Source organism: Acinonyx jubatus, chromosome E1 (genome assembly GCF_027475565.1).
Source record: "Acinonyx jubatus isolate Ajub_Pintada_27869175 chromosome E1, VMU_Ajub_asm_v1.0, whole genome shotgun sequence".
NCBI classification, from domain to species: domain Eukaryota; kingdom Metazoa; phylum Chordata; class Mammalia; order Carnivora; family Felidae; genus Acinonyx; species Acinonyx jubatus.
The window spans coordinates 12,936,686-12,955,289 of NC_069397.1; the positions used below are offsets into that span (position 1 = coordinate 12,936,686).

The window sequence follows — 18,604 nt, forward strand, 5'->3', positions numbered from 1 at the left end:
TAGGAGGTAGTCTACTGTATTAGGTTGGGCTGCCATAACAAAATATAGACTGAGTGGCTTAAACAACAGAAATTTATTTTCTCACAGTCTTGAGGCTGAAAAGCCAAGATCAGGATGCTAGCATAGGTCAAGATCTGGTGAGGTCTCTTCTCGGCTTGTAGACAGACATGGTGTCTTCACATGGCCTTTCCTTGGTACATGCACGTGGAGAGAGAGATCTCTCTTCCTTTTCTAAGGCCACTAAGCCTATTGATTAAGGCCCTATCTTTATGGCCTTAATTATCTCCTTTAGGATCTTTAGGCTCTATCTCGAATGTACTTACTCACATTGGGGCGTATGGCTTCAACATGTGAATTTGGCAGCTGGGAGGTGGGTGGTACACAATTTAGTCCATGACACCCAGTAATGCAAAAAACCCAGTATATGTTTGTGAAATGAGGTCTCTGCTTTTAAAAGCTCACAAACTGGGAAGGATTTAGACCAATGGATGTGAGGGTAATAGGGTTGTAGTGGTTCAGAGTCCTGGCTCTGGAGGAAATACACCTGTCTTGAGTCCCAACTCTCCACATACTAGCCATATGGCCTTGGGCAAGTCACTTAACCTCTCCGATCCATCATCCTCATTTGGGAAATCAGGATAGCCAAGTAGGGTGGCTGCTAGGATAAGCTGAGGGCCTTGCGTGGAAGGCCCTTGGCATTGAGTCTGGCACTCCCTCCTTAGCACTCAAATGGTAGTGATTCCTACTGCTCTTCAGACTTCCCCTAGCTCCCTTTGCCAGCTCTGTCCTCTACTGCAGTCCTATTTTAGTAAGTCCTCACTTCCAAATTCCCTCTTCCTAGCTTCCCAGGACTCAAGAAGGCCAATGGGTAGTTAGAAACCTGTGCCTAGAGGCTATGAGGAACAGCCCCGCATCCACTGGTGAGTGCAGACATCAGGAGCTTTTGACTCGCTCTCAAGGCAGAGCAGTTAGTTTTTTTACCTCTTGCTGAACAGATCTTCTCTATTCTCTTAACCTTTAAGACTTTATTTTGAAATAATTCCAAAATTACAGAAAAGTTTCGAGGGTAGGACAAAGAATATTTTGCCGTATTTTATCATTCATTCTTTCCCTTCTCCCCTCTGTCTCCGTGCCTTCCACCTTCCCCCCACTCCACAGCTCCCCACCTCTAAAGCATGAACTATTTGAGAATTATTTGCATACATCCTGCCCCTTTACCCCTAAATATTTTAGTATACATTTCCTAAGAATAAGGATAATCTCTCATATGACCATGATATAGTTATCAAATTCAGGAAATACGTAATTTTATCTGGTCAGTACAGTGATATCTAATCTTTAGTTCATGTTTCACTTTTGCCAATTATCCCAATAAGGTTTTTTAAAGCATTTTTTTTTTTTTTTTTCTGCTCTGGGATCCAATCCAGGATCACACTGCATTTTGTGTCCTCTCCTTAGTCTTCTTTAACCTGGAACAATTTCTTAACCTTTGTCTTAGGCTATTGATGTTTTTGAAGAGTTCAGTCCAGTTATGTTGTGGAATGTCCCTCAAGTTGGTCCCTTAACATTTGTCTAAAGCCTGTATGAGGCTGTGTGAGTGGAAGCATTGTACAGCACAGTCTGGCTCTTTGTTTGGGATCTTAAGTTTTTATGTGTGGGGACAGCAGTTACTGTCAAATGGGCTTGAAGGGCCTTTGTGTGCTCATGATTAGGAGTCTGCCATGCTGACACCACCAAGCTTGGATAAATGCATCTTTGAGGGATGCAGGATGAGTCTGCATTCTAGGAGTCTCCAAAGATGCAGAAGTGGCCCTGTGCCCTGTCCACCCTCCTCCGGTCATCACCTTGGCTTGGCCTCCTGAGGTGTCCTGAAGTTTACACTCCAGACATGAAGTCCTGCTCTTAGAAATCTTGAGCAAGCTGCAGTCCTGGGTTCTAGCCTGTCCCTACTGCTGATCTACTCCGTGGCCTGAGGCTACTCTCTCTGCCTGCTCTGGGCCAGCGGTGGGGAGAGGAGCCTCTCCTGGCTCTGCCATGTGCCCCTGGCACTCCAAACAAGTGTGGAATAGGGGGAGAGTTACTGAACCCTGGGGTGGTAGGAAGACCGGCCAGGCCTCTGACCTGTGACAAGGTTAAGCCAATTTGGATGGTTTTCATTGTGATCTGGCAGGCAGAGCATCAGACCTAGAATTTCATTTTTTTTGTTGTTTCTTTTTCTTTTTTAGCAGGCCAAATAATGAATACATTGTAATCTCTGTTCAAGCAACCATATAGCATCGGGGAACTATTGCATTAGGTTGTAGGTATTTTGTCAGACCAAAGCAGACAATGCAAAAATGTTTTAAGTGTCATTGATCTCCACAAGACTTTGGCCAAGTAAGCTTTCAGTGTGAGAAACAAAATAAAATTGATTTTCATCTATATAGTCATTAAGCCAACACCCTTGTCTGCCTTAACACTTAACATTAACACTCGAGTGCTCTTCCCGGGGATGCAAACATGTGAGAGACAGAATGTCCTGCCTTTTTGAATGTAACTTAATTAAAATTAAATTAAAAATTCAGCTCCTCAGTTGCACTGGCAACATTTCAAGGGCTTAGTAGCCACATGTGGCTCTTGACTGCTGTGTTGGACAATGCAGATCTAGAACATCATAGTTCTGCTGGACGATGCTCTGCACTTTCAACAATCTGGGAAGTAGGGGTGCAGGCGACACTTCCTTAAGCGACAGACGTGCTCACACATGGAAAATTGACAAATTGTGAAGTTAGCTTTTAAATATGGTTGCAGACTATTGGCAGTTGGGGTGCTGGATTGGATCAGAGGTATGCTGGAAAGACATGGAATTTTACCTCATCTGTTGTCCTGGTACCTTAGAGCTGTTTTGTTTTATTTTATTTTATTTTATTTTATTTTATTTTATTTTATTTTATTTTATTTATTTTATTTTATTATTTCTTTCAAAGTTTATTTATTTTGAGAGACGCAGAGATAGCGTGACTAGGGGAGGGGCAGAGAGAGAGAGGGAAAGAGAGAGAGAGAGAGAGAGAGAGAGAGAGAGAGAGAGAGAGAGAGAGAGAATCCCAAGCAGGCTCCACACCATCAGTGCACAGCCTGATGTGGGGCTCAAACTCACAAAACCGTGAGATTATGACCTGAGCTGAAACTGAGAGTCGGATGCTTAACCGACTGAGCCACCCAGGCACCCCACCTCAGAGCTCTTTTAAATTACTCCCCACAGTATGGTACTATAGTCAGGTTTTAAAGAGAATGTAGCCAAAGCTGAATTCACTGAGCCAGTGTTTTCAGTCAGTGCATTGGGTCTTTCAACTTACCAGGCCCTCCATAGTCTCAGGGCCTTGAGTGTGGGAGCCAGGTGCAAGAGCCCAGTTTCTAGCTGTGGGAGCACTTGCAGTGGGAAGGGGACCTCATTCTCTCTGCTGAGGCAAACACCACCAAGGACCATAGGCTGGGTGTTGGGCTGAGGCATCTGGTGGTAGGTACTAGGACAGGGGAGGGGACTGGGACTCTCACACACATGAATGGTAAACAATGGCCAGGTTAATACTCCTACACTCAAACATCTGTTGATGAGGACATCCAGAACTATGTTCCTAGGCCAAACCTCGGGCTCATCGTTCACAGAAGTGTGCCTGATGGAGCAGGGCTGACGAATGTCTCTAAGCTTCCAGAACCCAGCCCACAACTGCTGAGGAAGCCACACAGCTAGCTGTGTGCAAGTGGGAACCTCCGTGTCTACTTTAAAGTGCTTATCTGCTTGTGGGTCCTTGCTTTTGTGTGTCTCTGACCCCGCCTTCTGGCCACCCAAGCTGAAGAGGGGAAGCTGAATAGGCCGAGGTCCACACTGCTGCCTCTGCTCCAGCTAGGATGTGGCTCTTCCACACTCTGCTCTACATGACCAGTAAGTCAGCCTCACCCCCTGCCCTGAGAGACTGCTGTGCCCTCAGCACAGCCTGTCTGTCTAAATGGGGCTCACTCAGAGCCAGAAGTCAGAGAAAGTGGGGAATCCCTCAGGGAGGTACTCTTGCTTGCTGGATCCCCAGCCTTGCTCAGAAGGGCTTCTGAGGCTATTGACGGTGCCAACAGCCTGTGGCTTCAGATTCCAGAGTTCTGCCGCCCTTGTTCCTCCTCCAGCGAGCCTCCCCTCCCCGCCCTGGGCTTTCTCTCTACAGCACCCCTTATGGGCGGGTCCCTGGGTCTGTGTGAGTTTGTTCTGAACATGGAGGTTGATGATGCCCATCCTGCCCAGTAGAGCACCGTCTTCCATCACAGACGGGTTCAGCTGAGGAGGGTGAGGGCCCTGTGAGAAGGTGAGCATGGAGGAGAGACGGGGACAGGTGTCTGTGTGGCAGAAGGCGAATGTACTGGGGGAGTCTGCTTCCTGTTTCTGATGTTAGGGCCGGTATGAGAACCTGTGTGTGGGCAGAGGGGGCCACTTCCTTTTCTCCCGGATTGGGGGTCCCATTTCTAGGAGACCATGGAAACCACTTGGGGCAAGCTAAGCCATGAGCCGGCAACTGCCCAGATGGCCTTGGTTGAGATTCAACATGGTCAGCGAGCCCCTGGAGGCCGCTTAGATCAAGCCAGGGTGGTCCAGCCTAGTGATCTGGACAAGCTTCCCCAGGGGTCTCCTGCATTGGGCAGAAACTTGACAGAAGAATGAGATGGACATCAGGCAGATACAGTTTCAAGGCTCTTGGGAGCCTGAGTTCTCCCTGAAGGATGGGCAGGGGCAAGCAAGTGAGTACTAGACAGTGTCTGAGAAAGCTGAATCCGTTGTTGGAGGGAACTCAAAATTAGCATCTAGCCGGGGGCCAGGTCACCAGGAGGCAGGCCAAACATGTAGGGCACCAGCAAAGCATACATTTTTGGACACATTTTCATATTTGATGTTCAAAATAGTCATTATGAAAAGGTCGAAAGTTTGTTGAACTTCCTTTTCCTTATTTTACAGTTTAGACTTCTCTTTATTTTCAGTCACATAGTGTGGAGAAAATCTCACACTTTTTATGGCATATGGCTTTGATGCCCCATCACCAAGTATGTCTGAAAAAGATGCTTAGACTAGACTCTGGTCCTCCCCCCTCTCAGAATGGAGGAGGTGACCGGGTCCCAGAGAGGTGCAGTGACTGTCGGGGGTTATAAGCAAGTACCAGTAGAAATGGGGCTCAAGCTCAGCCCTCTGTCCTGCCTCCCAAATTCTAGACTACCCCATGGCCTGGGATGCTAACCCTGGCATCATTTGGGGCTCCTGCTAGTCTCTGTTTCCTGTGGCCTAAGGCATGACCAGCCATTGCCCCAGCACCTTTTTCAGTAATGTCAATCCAGGAGACATTTATCAAAGCCCTTCTGGGGCCTAGACAGTCCCCAGGCCAATGGACAGCAGAGAGCAAGATGGAGCAGGCTTGCAATGAGGTCACTGAGCCCTCAGCTTGGCTAAGCTAAGGAAAGGGTGTAAGAGCAAGGCCCCAACGGCTCCAGTCTGAGTGGGAGAAATAAAGCTGTGACAGTTCTGCTCTGAGCTGTGAGGTGGGATGGAGGGATGGACCAATCCTGAAGAGCTTCCTGGAGGAGGTGAGACTGGTGCTGAGTCTTAAGGGCTGGGGAGAGTCTGAGAAAGTGACAAGGAGATGCAGCGAAGGTGGGAGGGACCCCTCAGACTATGACTCCAGGTCCAGGGCCTTGAATGACTCCAGGCTGGGCCTCTCTAGGCTGGAGAGAATCCAGACTGTTCCTCGCCTGACCCTGACCTTCCACCCTTCCCAAGCCACCCACAGTGGTGTCCACTTCTCATCTGTGGGAGCAGATGAGATAATATCAGTTATCAAAGAGTTTTCTAGTCAGGAACAGATACACAGACACACTGTGATGCTGGAGCCACCCATACCCACACCCCTAGCCCCATCTCATCCTGCTACCATGCAGCCTGCTATCCCCAGGTTAGTTTTTACACTTGAGTCATTCTGTGACCCCAGCCACTTAACTTCTCTTCCCCAGGTCACCTTACAATGGTGAAGAAGGAGCCAGAAGTCTAGGGCCCGCTGTGCTGTTGCACCAACTTCAGGCTGAGGCCTGTGGCCCTGCTGGGCCCTTGTGGGGGGGGTGGGAAGGTGTCAGTCCTGGTTCTGCCCCAGGAACACCCCTATATTTGTGTGCAATTATATAATGACAAACCTTGGTTGTTAGGGATGGGGGACCGTGGTGTCCAATGTGGCCCTGAGGATGGAGGAGGTCTTTGGCAAGTATAGAGTGCTGGAGTGAGGCGGGGGGTGTTTCTGCGTAGAAACAGTATGGACAAAGATGGGGAGTGTGAGGAGTCTGTTCAGGAAGATGCAGGGCAAGGCTTGAGTGAGAGCAGAAGGCTGTCTGCTCTGACATTGTCTATCCTGCACCCCCTACCCCCAGCCAGAACATGCTGAGCCCTGGGGGTGAGCGTGTACCAATCCCTGTCCTGGGTCCCCTGTGTGAAGAGAAAGTCGGCTGCACTCACACACAGAGAAACCTCTAGCCCCAGCCAGCAGATCCATTGAGGATTCCTTCAGGTCTCCCGCGTGGGGGATGGGTAAAGGGCATTGCAAGCAGAGGAAAAACATCTGCGAAGTGCGGTGTTTGTGGACAAGCCAGGTGTGGACTGTAGGCCACTTGGGAACCAGATGTCTCCAACGTTGGCTGGGAGGTCGGCTTATAGGGTATATATGGGGGGCATGTGGGGCAGTCAGGCTGGAGAGGTCCAGGGTGCTGGTGGGCAGTGTGGAGGGCCAGAGTACCAGGCTAAGGGAGCTTAGACCTCACCCAGAGGGGAACGGGAAGCCACAGCAGATCTTGAGCAGGGTGGCAACAGTGAGACTTGCACGTTGGGAGGTGGAGTCCTGGAGAAAGGCGAGACGATGAGGCTCCTGTGTGAAAGACTGGTGTGGGTGGGTGGGTTGAAGGTGAGCTCCTCTGTGGGACAGGCACCTTGCAGGTGGCTCTGAGGCAAGAGCTTCCCCAAGGCCCTTCTGGGTGTTCTGAGTGGCGGGTCAGGACACCTGACTCTAGTCCCAGTTCTACAGCCAGCTCCTAGTATAAACTTGGGCAAACCATTCCCCTTGGGCCTGAGTTTGCTCAACAGAGACTAGTGCCGTGAGAATGTGTATTTAAAATGCCCAGTGTGTTGGGGGAAGATAGATGGTTGGGGGGGAAGCAATGCTGGCTGACAGGATGGAGGGAGGGTCTTATTCTGACTCAGCAGGCCTATGTGGCTGGAGACAGCTCAGGGGAGGCAGCCTTGTGGGTAGTGTGGTGACAGACACTGGTTTGGCTGGGCTCTCATGTCTGACAGCACACAAGAGGGGCTTGAGATGGAGGGTAAGGCTCAGAGGGAGCATGACAGGCCCTCCCTTGTGGCTTTACGCTGACGTCAGCACCCACACTGGGCCTCCGGTGTGTCAGACACTGGGCAGGCATTGCCCTATTTGCTCTGCACAGCACAGCCCTCTATCACAGATGGGGAAGCAGGTGAGGTGACAAGCCCAAGGTCCTTAAGTAACTCGGTGGCAAAGCAAGATTTGAACCCAGGACCGTCTCCCTCTGGGACCCATGCTATTTTTTCTGTTTCAGTAGGAAAGGAAGCAGTTGCCCGATCTAGGGACAGCCCAAGCAAAAGTAAAATGCCAGGGGCCTGGAGGGAGTCTGCTCTAGCAAGGTGGCCTACGGCTGGCAGATCCTAGGCACCAGCCAGCTCTCAGGGTGGGTGCTGGTAACTGGGAAAGCTCAGTGAATATGGTGCTGCCCTCCACACACGTTCTCGTGCCACTGTGCCTGCACAGGAGGTTCTCGCTGACCTCATTACCAACTATCTAACCCAGAGCTCTGCCCAGGCTCAGTGAGCTGCTGGCACAGCTGGGAGCTGTGCCCAGCTTCTGGGACCATTTGTGACCCTCTTGTCTGTTTACCAACCCCTCAGTGCCTCCAGCTTTTACTAAAGCCTTTGGAATTAGGCAGACCTGGGCCCTAGACACAAGTATTCAATCTGCTGATGGGCCACAAGCAAATCATTCAACTTCTCTGAGCCTCAGCACCCAGTGTGGTGCCTGGAAGGAATCAGGTGCTCCGGGAGGGTAGCTGTGATTGGTCTCCTCCCCTTTGCCACCCCTCAGGGTTCTTGCTCCACGATCCCTCAGTTGAGAACAGCAAAAATGGGGCCAGGGGTGGGGTGGGGAACAGGAATCTCTGACCTACTCTGACAGTTCCAGGACACCTCTTCTGGGCCCGGCCCTGTGCTGAACTGGGCTTTGTGGTTAGGGGGTTGTCATGGATGACTCAGATTAGGTCACATTTTGGGGGGAGACAGACTTAATCACAGATCACTCTGACCTAGACAGGATTTAGTCAGAGCCAGACAGAGACACTGCGGGATGTGGTGGGGGCTCAGGGACCAGTGAGTTACTCTGGCTGAGGATCTGGATTAGTACCTGAGCAGGTCCCCAAAGACAGGACAGAGGTGAGAGCAAGGAAGACATGCGGGCAGAGGGAACTGCTTGTGCAAAGGCCCAGAGGTAGGAGGTATGGGGATGGTGTTCAGGGAGTGAGGTGTAGAGGAGCTTGAAGCGGCTGGAGAGCAGACCTGGCAGAAGGGGCACTGGGCTGGGCAGGGAGATGCCGCAGATGCCCAGGTGAGGAGACTGGACTTACCTCAGGGGTTTCAAACCATGTCTATCAGTTACACGGTAAAACGGGAAAGAAAGCCTCCTAATCACTCCTTGCAAGAAGAAGCTGCTCGTTCTTACTTTTTAATTCTCTCCTACTCAGTTTGCTTACCCTAACCTGCCTGACCAACAAACACAGGGCTTGGTGTAAAATGAGCCAAGGAGCCTGAGCCCAATCCTCCTGTATTCATGGAGAACAGTGCTCCCCATTCCCCACGTAGGGTCTTGATCTAGAACCCTTGAGGATCCATGGGTTGGCTACAGAGGTGCCTGTGAGCCCTGTTCACTCATCTAGCACGCACTAGGTGTAGGCCACCTACCAGGCCCTGGGATGACATGATGAACAAGGCTGACGCCCAGTCTTTGCCCTCAGAGGGGCTCACCGGTGGTGGGAGAAAGAGTCACAGGCAATAAATAAACAAGGAGATAAGCAGGAGAGTTTCAGTTTGTGATCGAAGGTTTGCAGGGGGTACAGAGGGCCCAGATAGGGGTCTGGAGGTCAGGAAGGCCTCTTGGAGGAGTTGAATGGTGAAGATGGCAAGGCAGGATATCACCTCGGAGTAGAGCAGAGGTAAGACTTGGGCATAGATACAGTTGGGTGGGTGGGGAAGGCTCTGATGCTCTCATCCCTATCTCAAAGTGATCCATGGCCCCCAGACAGGGAACAGCTTGCGGTCTGGTCGTGTTTTATGCATTGTACTTTGGGTGATGGCAGGGAGGACACGAATAACAGCTGCGGGTAACTTGGGATGTAGGTTTGTTCATTCACTGCTGCTGCTGTTGTTTTTTTTAACCCCACTCTGCCCCCATTCATTCAGTGGTCTCATGAAGAGAATCCTCAGGGAAATTTTTTGTTTTGTTTTTTTTTCTGCTTCCCTGGGAGAAGTTTTTCCTCTGATTTTGTGGACACTGTGAATAGTATAGCTTATCATCTTCATCCTTACTTTGGCTTCAAGGAAGTTTATCCATTTATACAGTTTTTCAAGAAATCATTTTATGAGGCACCCACTGTGTACCTGTACTGTGTTCAGAGCCCAAAGTGGGGCTCACCACAGAAAGTGCTAGTACTTGCTGACACACAGGTTAGCTGTTAGCCTCCTTCCTGGTTTAATTGTGCCCTTCCATGTTCACCCCGCTTTTTCTGTCATTTTCCTTCCTTTTGCCTGCCTCCTTATTTTAAAATAAGTTTTATCTTTTTTTTTTAATTTTTTTTAACGTTTATTTATTTTTGAGACAGAGAGAGACAGAGCATGAACGGGGGAGGGTCAGAGAGAGGGAGACACAGAATCTGAAGCAGGCTCCAGGCTCTGAGCTGTCAGCACAGAGCCCGATGTGGGGCTCGAACCCACGAACCGTGAGATCATGACCTGAGCCGAAGTTGGACGCTTAACCGACTGAGCCACCCAGGCGCCCCAAAATAAGTTTTATCTTAATGCATTGTATACTTTTATGAGTTGCCACAAATCATTCTGGGCAAGGCCGAGGTATAAAGGGAACGAAATAAAGTACAGGTGGCTGCTTTGTGCGGGTTCAGGGAGAGGGCCTGGGAATTGAGAAAGGAGAGCTCAAACACTGCCCTCTCACATTGTGCCACCTACTTGAGCCTCTGGAAGGTGACTTTTGAACAAAATTTGAAGCATGTACAAAAGCAGAGGAAATAACAGTCACAAACTCAATATACCATCGCCCAGATAGACCGTCGCACTGGCTGCATTATTTCACTATCCCTTTTGGTTTCCTTTAAAGCTGTGCTGCTCAAACTTGGTGTTGTGACCAGCAGTCTGGCATCACGAGGATCTCATTAGACGAGGCTCTCAGTCCCACTCCTGATCCACTGAATCAGAATCTGTATTTTAATAAGAAACTTGGGTGATTCACTAGCACTTTAATGTTTCCGAAACATTATTTTAAGGCAAACCCAAAAAACCATTGTGTCGTTTCACCCCTAAGTACTTCAGTGCAGGTTTCTGAGCTGTGTGGTTATTTTCTCACATAGCCACAATGTTTTTTTAATCACCTAACAAAGTTAAAAATAATTTTGAGGTATTATCTAATGCCCAGTCCACATTCAAATCTTCCTGTCTCCGTTTATCTTTTTATCAACAATAAGTTTGTTCAAGTCAAGATCCAAACGAGGTCCACATTACATTTGGTTGCTGTGCCTCTCTTAGTCTAGAGTGGCCCCCTTGCCAATTTTTTGGTTTGTGTGTCTTTTTGAAGTCTTTCCTTTACTGCAGATCTTGGTCACTTTTCTTATAGAACACCTTCATTCAGGGTTTGTGTGTTTCCTCCTTTTGGTGCAGTTTGTCATTCTATCCCCTGAATTTCCCAAAACCTGGATGTTGGTGGCAATGACTTCATTAAATTCAGGTTTAACTGTTTTGGCAAGCACACTCTAAAACTTTCGGGGGGTTGTGACATACTTCCTGGATTTATCTCACTCCCCCCTTTTTGTTTCTTTTGCCAAAGTATTTTAAAGACTTGCTACTCAAAATGTGGTCTGAGGACCAGCAGCGTGGGCATCACTTGGGAGCTTGTTAGGAACACAGAGTCTAGGGCTCCTATAATCTTCCTGTGGTGTCACACTCAGAGGGACATATGTCTGAGGACCCAGTATTCCTGGGGACATTAAGATTGACTGGTGGGCTCAGGTGGTGTCAGTCTAATTGTAAAGTTTTCTACCAAACTTTCTTCTAGTAGTTTCATCCATTGATGGTCATGGCCTGAATTAATTATTGTATAATGGCTTGCCAAATTGTGTTTTTATGATTCTATTATTCTTCCCACATCAACTAGAACTATTTGGTGATCCTGAAATTCAATTTATATAGGAAAGACAAGAAAACTACTTAATATTTTCCTTTTAGTAAACAATTTTCAGAGTAAAGGGATGGTTGCCCTCATTACTTCCAATGCTAACCAATGCAGTTTTAAAATTTTTGTTTTTGTTTTTTTTCCCTCTCTCCAAAATATTATTATTAACGTATAGAATGTTTATATATTCAGTGTGTTTCAGAAACTTGCGATTATTTTTTTATGTAAACTTTTTTGAATTACACAATAAAATGGACAAATTCAGATTAGTGAATTTCCAAACTAAACCAAATCCATGCCACTAACACCCATTTCAAGAAACAGAGTATGAATAACAGCCCAGAAATACCCTTTATCACTCCCTCCAGTCATTCATTACCTTACCCCCAAGGGTAACACTCTCCTAACTTTCAATAGCATAGATTAGTTTGCCTGTTTTCAACTTTGTATAAGTGGAATTATACGATACGATCTGGTTTGTTCCTAGTCTTTCACCCAACACTGTGTTTTTTGAAATGCAGCCACCTTGTTGTAGGTTATTTTCACTGCTGTAGAGTATTCCATTGGTGACTATTCAGTTTATGCTCAACTTGAGTTGATGCTTCCAAATGGTTTCCTAAAGGGGTTGTACTGACTTCCATTCTTATCAGCAGAGTTCTAGTTGCTCCCAATCAGTGTCAACACTTGGTATTGGTTTTTTTGTTTTGTTTTGTTTTGTTTTTTTTCATTTAGCCATTTTGGTAGTTGTGTGGTGGTATTATATGGTGGTTCTAATTTGCCTTTCTCTGAAGTCTAATGAGTGCCTTTTCATTTGATTACTAGCCATTGGATAATCTCTTGTGAAACGTCTTTCTGTTAGCTTACATGCATTTTCCTTATTGATCTATAGGAATCTTATGCATATTCTGATAGTCTTTTGTCAGATATTTGTGTTGCAAATATCTCTTCTCACTCTGTCTTGCCTCTTTATTCCCTTAATGGTGTCTTTTGATAAACAGAAGTTCTTAAGTTTAATGAAGATCTGTCTATCAGTTATTTCCTTTACATTAGTGTGTTTTGTGTCCTGTTGAAAAAAATATTTGTCTACCCCAGGGTCCTTCATTTTCCCTTAAAAACTTTATTGTTTCATTTTTCACATTTAGATATACAGTCTATCTAAATCCACATTTCAGCCCATCAAGAACTTTTGTGTGTGTGTGATCGTGTGAGAATAGTCAAGATTAATTTTTTTCAATATTGATATCCCAGTGACCCAGCACCTTTTATTTAAAAGATCATTCTTTCCTCTCTGTTCTTCACTGTCACTTTTGTCATAAAACAGGTGATCATATGTGTTTGTACTCTCTGTTCCACTGGTCTATCTGCCTGTCTGGTGCTAGTATAATTCTGTCTTGACTATAACTTTGTAATGTCTTGATGAATAATAGTGTAATGTTATCGAGTCCTACAAGTTTGTTATTCTCCCTTAAGAGTGCCAGACTATTCTTGCCTTGTGCAATTTCATATACATTTTTAATTGGCTTGTTAACACACCCCCCTCCCCCCCCAATAATTTGCTGAGATTTTGATTAGGATTCTATTGAAGCTATAGATCAATAGAGTGGTAACTGACAACAATTATTGAGTCTTAACTTCATGAACATGATCTATTCCTCCATACATCTACATCTTTAATATCTCCTAATCTTTTATAGTTTTCAGCATGGAGGTTTTACATATCTTTAAGTAGACTTATTTTTAAGCATTTGATATTTCTATCTTTTGTTAATGACATCTTTAAAAATTGTTCACTCTTTATTTGATCATTGATAGTGTATAGAAGTACAGTGGTTCTTCATATATTGCCTCTGTATCCAGTAACCTTGCTAAAAAGGCTCTTGTTAATTCTCAGTGTTTGTAGATCTGTTGGAATTCTCAGTGTACTTAATAGTTTCACCTGCCAATAATGACAGTTTTAATTTTTCCCTTTTTAATCTCTATGCTCCATTTTTCCCCCCTTTTCTCACTGCTCTAAGTCCTCCAGTAAAATGTTGAGTAAAAGTGGTGAGAGTAGTCATCCCTGTCTCAATCCTGATTTTAGGGAAAGATTTTAATAACACACCAATAAGAGTGATGTTTGCTGAGGGTTTTTTGTGGATATTCTTGATCAGATTATATAAATTCCTTCTATTCTGGTTTACTATGATTTTTTTAAATCACAGAGCAGTATTGGATTTTATCAAATGCCTTTTTCTTGCTTCTATCATAATGATCATATGATTTTTTTCCTGTTAATGTGAAAAAGAAATAAATTATTATCAAATGTCAAACCACCCTTGCATTCCTGAAAAAACTCCACTTGGTTGTGATGTATTATGATTTTTATATGTCACCGGATTTAATTTGCTAATATTTTGTTTAGGATTCCTACATCTGTGTTCAAGAGAGATCATCAATTGTCCTTCCTTGTACGGCTCCTGTCAGACTTTTTCTGATTTTTGTTTGTTTGTTTTTTAAGTCTTTGCTCTTGTCAGGTTTTAATATCAATGTTAGGGCACCTGGGTGGCTCAGTCGGTTAAGCATCCGACTCTTGATTTTGGCTCAGGTCATGATCTCACAGTTTGTGGGATCGAGCCCCGTGTCAGGCTCTGCACTGAGAGTGCAGAGTCTGCTTGGGATTCTCTCTCTGTCCTCACTCAAAATAAATAAATAAATAAACGTTTAAAACATATATCAATGTTATTCTGGTCCTGTAAAATGATTGGAAAGTATTCCTTCAATTCTGTTCTTTGGAATAGTTTGTGTAAGTTTGGCATTTCTTCTGTAAATGTTTGGAAGAGTTCACAGTGAAGCTATCTGGGTTGGAATTCTTCCTAAGATTTTTAATAATGGGATTTACTTTTTTTGATACAAGATTATTCAGCTTGCATTTCTTTCATCAGTTGTGGAAAATCTTTATCTCAAGGAATTTGTCTATTTCAACAAAATTGTGAAGTATAGTGGCATAAAGTTGTGTATACTATCCTCATTATTTCTTAATGTCTTAGGATCTATTCTGATGGCTTCTTTTTCCTTCATGTTGGTAACTTGTGTGTTCTCTCTTTTTTTCTTGACAGTGTTGCTAAGAGTTTATCAGTTTCATTAAGCTTTTTTAAAAGTAAACTTTTGCTTTGTTGATTTCTCTACTCTAAGTTAGTTTTCTATTTCATTGATACATACTCATATCTTTATTCCTGTGCTTTCTTTGGGTTTGATTTACTATTCTTTTACCTTTTTGAGATGGAAGCTTAGATCATTGATTTTAGCTTTTTGTCTTTTTTAACATTGGCACTTAAGGCTGCACATTTCCTCTGAGCACTGCCTTAACTGTTTCCCACAAGTTTTGATTTGTCATATCTTAATTATCACTAAAAAATATCCATGGCCATTTCATTTTTGACTTATGCAGACGTGCATTGCTTGATTTCTGAGAAGTTCAAGTTATTATAGTTTTCTTTTTGTTATTGGCTTCTAGTTTAATTCCAGTGTAGTCAGAGAACCTATTCTGAATTACTTCAATGCATTGAAATTTATTGAGGCTTGCTTTTTGACCTTTCATATATATTTGATTTGGGTAAATGTTTCATGTGCATTTGAAAAAATGTTTCTTTTACCATTGTTAGGTACAGTGTTCTGTTAGTTGTGATATTCAGATCTTCTATATCATTATTGATACTTTAATGTGCTTTTGTAGCTTGATGAAAGATTTGTTAAAGCATTAAAGTCTCCCATTTTGGTTGTGGATTTTTGTATTTTTAATTCAGTCAATTTTTAAAATATATTTTGAAGTGATGTTAATGGAGACATATAGATTTTAAATTTATATCTTGGTGAATGAAGAACAGTATATTTATATGTATATATTTCCTTCTCTTCCTTACTTAAAAGTCCATTAACGTATCCTTTGCCTAATGATTTTTGTTTTTAACGTCTGTGCTGCTAAGTGAAAAGTCATTAATTGGAAAAACTATTTCCATCAATTTCATTGGAAAAACTGTGGTTCATTCCATCTAGCTCAATATACCCAAACAGTTTTTACTGATGGAAAAATTTATTAGCTGGCCGATAGAACAAGTTTATACCAAAAAAATTAATTTGAATATAAAATATAATTTACATATACAACTTACTGTAATAAAAGTTTACTGTCCTCATTAAGAGAGGAAATGAAGACTTAATGATGAGTAGTGGAGGATAATTGTGAGGGAGTCATTATTGAGAAGGTACATTTCTCATTCACCATTTCTTCACTGTTTCTTCAGTCTTTTGGGTACTCGTGGTTATCTTGCATTCAAACTACCTTTAAAAATAAAGTTATAGCACATTGGGGCACCTGGGTGGCTCAGTCGGTTAAGCGTCCAACTTCGGCTTAGGTCATGATCTCGTGGTTCACGAGTTCAAGCCCAACATCGGGGTCTGTGCTGACAGCTCTGAGCCTGGAACCTGCTTTGGATTCTGTGTCTCCCTCTCTCTCTGACCCTTCCCTACTCACGCTCTGTCTCTCTCTCTGTCTCTGTCTCTCTCTCTCAAAAAGAAATAAACATTAAAAAAATGTTTAAATATAGTTATAGCACAAAAAATACATTGAGGGAAAAATAAATGCTAAACCTGAAAGCACTTCAAAATACATGGCATAGTTTGTACATTTTAACAGACTGCAGATCACAGAAGCTACTACCCCTTCAGCCGTCTCAGTTGGCTTGTATATGCTAAACAAGACATTTTGAATTTATCCAAACAAGATGAGCAGTTCACATTTGTTTCCTATGAATTGTGGGGCTAAAAACTGCTTTACTAAGTAAATTAGTGAGTATGTTTTTGCATGAATGTATGATGTCAGAACATCATTCTTATGGCATGTTTATGTGGTATATTTAGGAATGAAAAAGTCATTATACCATCATTAAAAAAGAGTGTTTTCCAAAAAGCTTTTTTTCCCCCAAAACGTTGTTCATTGAACAGTAATTGAACAGATAAGTTCTGTACACTCAACTTCACCTTGCCCTTTTTCTCTGTAAATATACATTAGAGTTTTTACGGTGGAGTATCATAGTCAGGACATACTTTTAAAATTCTCTCTGGCAGTTGATATGGGGAGGTTGTATCCAGAGGGACAAGACTTGGAAAAGAAAGGTCAGGAGACTAATGAACATATCCAAGCGGGAGACAATGTGGTCAGTAGGGCAGAACTGAGTCCCAGCTGAGGCCCAAATGCATATGGGAATTCTGAGAATGATAAAGGTGATACTGCAGATCTGTGGGGATAAGACGAGCCATTCAAGGAAAAATGTTGAGACAATTTCAATTGTGGGGAGAAAGAGTAAAAGCTGGATCCCTCTTTCACTCTGTACACAAAAAATAGAGTGCAGATCAATCAAAGATTCAAGTGTAAGAAGTGAAACAAAACCCCCCAAAATACAGACAAAAACATGAGTGAACTTAAAAAAAATAATCTCTGAATGGGGAAGCATGACATAAAACTGAAGAGTCATAAAAGAAAAATAACTTGACTACGTATAAATTCTAGATGTGGGAAAAGATACCTACATCAAATAGCTAAGTGTGAAGTATTATCTTGAACACATTGGTAATTTTTTTTGATTCAAAACGCTCTTGCAAATTAATAAGAAAGCAATATTTCCTACAAATGGATAATGTATATGAATAGGCAGTAAACAACTTAAAATAAGAGACTCGACCTCATTCAGAACTAAAAAAGATATTTTGGAACAAAATGATAAGAAACTCTTTCAAAACAAGGATGGTCTGCACACACCTCAAGCAGTGCTGTGAGGAAACAGGCCTCCTCCTCTTCTGTTGTTGTGGTATGGATTGGCACAACCTCTGAGGTTGGGGGCAATCTGTGAATATCAGTTTTTCCCCAAAACTTTTTAGTGAAAAATTTCAAGTATACAGAAAAGTTGAAATAATTGTACGGTGGAAAACTATATGCCACACTTAGATTTTACAGTTGTCAACATTTCGTTATATTTGCAACATCACACAGACACATATGTAAACATATATCTATATATCCATCTGCATATATCCATCTATCCATCCATCAAGCCACGTTACATTTTGATGCATTTCTTTTTTTTTTTTTTCAACATTTATTTATTTTTGGGACAGAGAGAGACAGAGCATGAACGGGGGAGGGGCAGAGAGAGAGGGAGACACAGAATCGGAAACTGGCTCCAGGCTCTGAGCCATCAGCCCAGAGCCTGACGCGGGGCTCGAACTCACGGACCACGAGATCGTGAGATCGTGAGATCATGACCTGGCTGAAGTCGGCGCTTAACCGACTGTGCCACCCAGGCGCCCCCATTTTGATGCATTCCAAAGTAAATTGCGGAGGTGGGTACACTTCATCCCTAAATGCTTCAGCATACATATCAACCAGAGGTCAATGTTTGTTGCTCGTTCTTTTTTGAGGGAAAATTTATATTCGGTGAAAGTCACAAGTTTTAAGTTGACCATTCAGTGTGTTTTTGGCAAACGCACACACCTTTGTCATCCAAATTCTTATCAAGACCTAGGGTGTTTCCATAAGCCTACAGAGTTTCTTCCTGTCCCTTCCCAGTTAAGCCACATCCCTTTACCCCCAGGAAATATTTTTTATTTTAGATTAGCTTTGCTGGTTCTAGAACACCATATAAATGGAATTAGACAGTACTCTTTTATGTAAAGCTTCTTTCAGTCAGCATAAAGATTTTTGTGATTCACCCATCTTGTCGTGTGTGTCAATCGCTCATTTCTTTGTACTCCTGAGTAGTATTCCATTGTGTGACTCTACAAGTTAGCTTATCCCTTCCCCCGTTGATGGACATTTGGGTTGTTTCCACTTGGGAACTATTACAAGTAAAGCTTCTGTAAACATTCTTGTACATGTTTGAGGACATGTTTTCTCCTGGGTCATCTGATGGAGCCTCCTAGACAGAATGTATGTATATCCTAGCCCTAGGGCTCATAGTCTATTTGAACTTTGGTACAAGACACTGTCATGAGTATATGCTATCTGACAGGTACAGAAAGTGCACAGTGGGAGGTGTGAGAAGGTGGGA

General features: G+C 43.8%; 1 protein-coding gene across 2 annotated transcripts in view; it reads left to right on the top strand.

Moving 5' to 3' along the window:
- Positions 1 to 18,604, top strand: part of ITGAE (integrin subunit alpha E) — a 72,995-nt gene that overhangs the window by 6,277 nt on the left and 48,114 nt on the right. Inside the window, exon 1 of one of the 2 annotated variants that reach the window (XM_015085640.3) lies at positions 3,260 to 3,922. The exons of the other annotated variant lie outside the window; for it this stretch is intronic. Within the exon in view, the coding sequence (XP_014941126.3) occupies positions 3,889 to 3,922 (34 nt within the window). The 5' untranslated portion in view covers positions 3,260 to 3,888. Of the gene's footprint in view, positions 1 to 3,259; positions 3,923 to 18,604 lie in introns of those variants that run through there. 2 annotated transcript variants of the gene reach the window in all.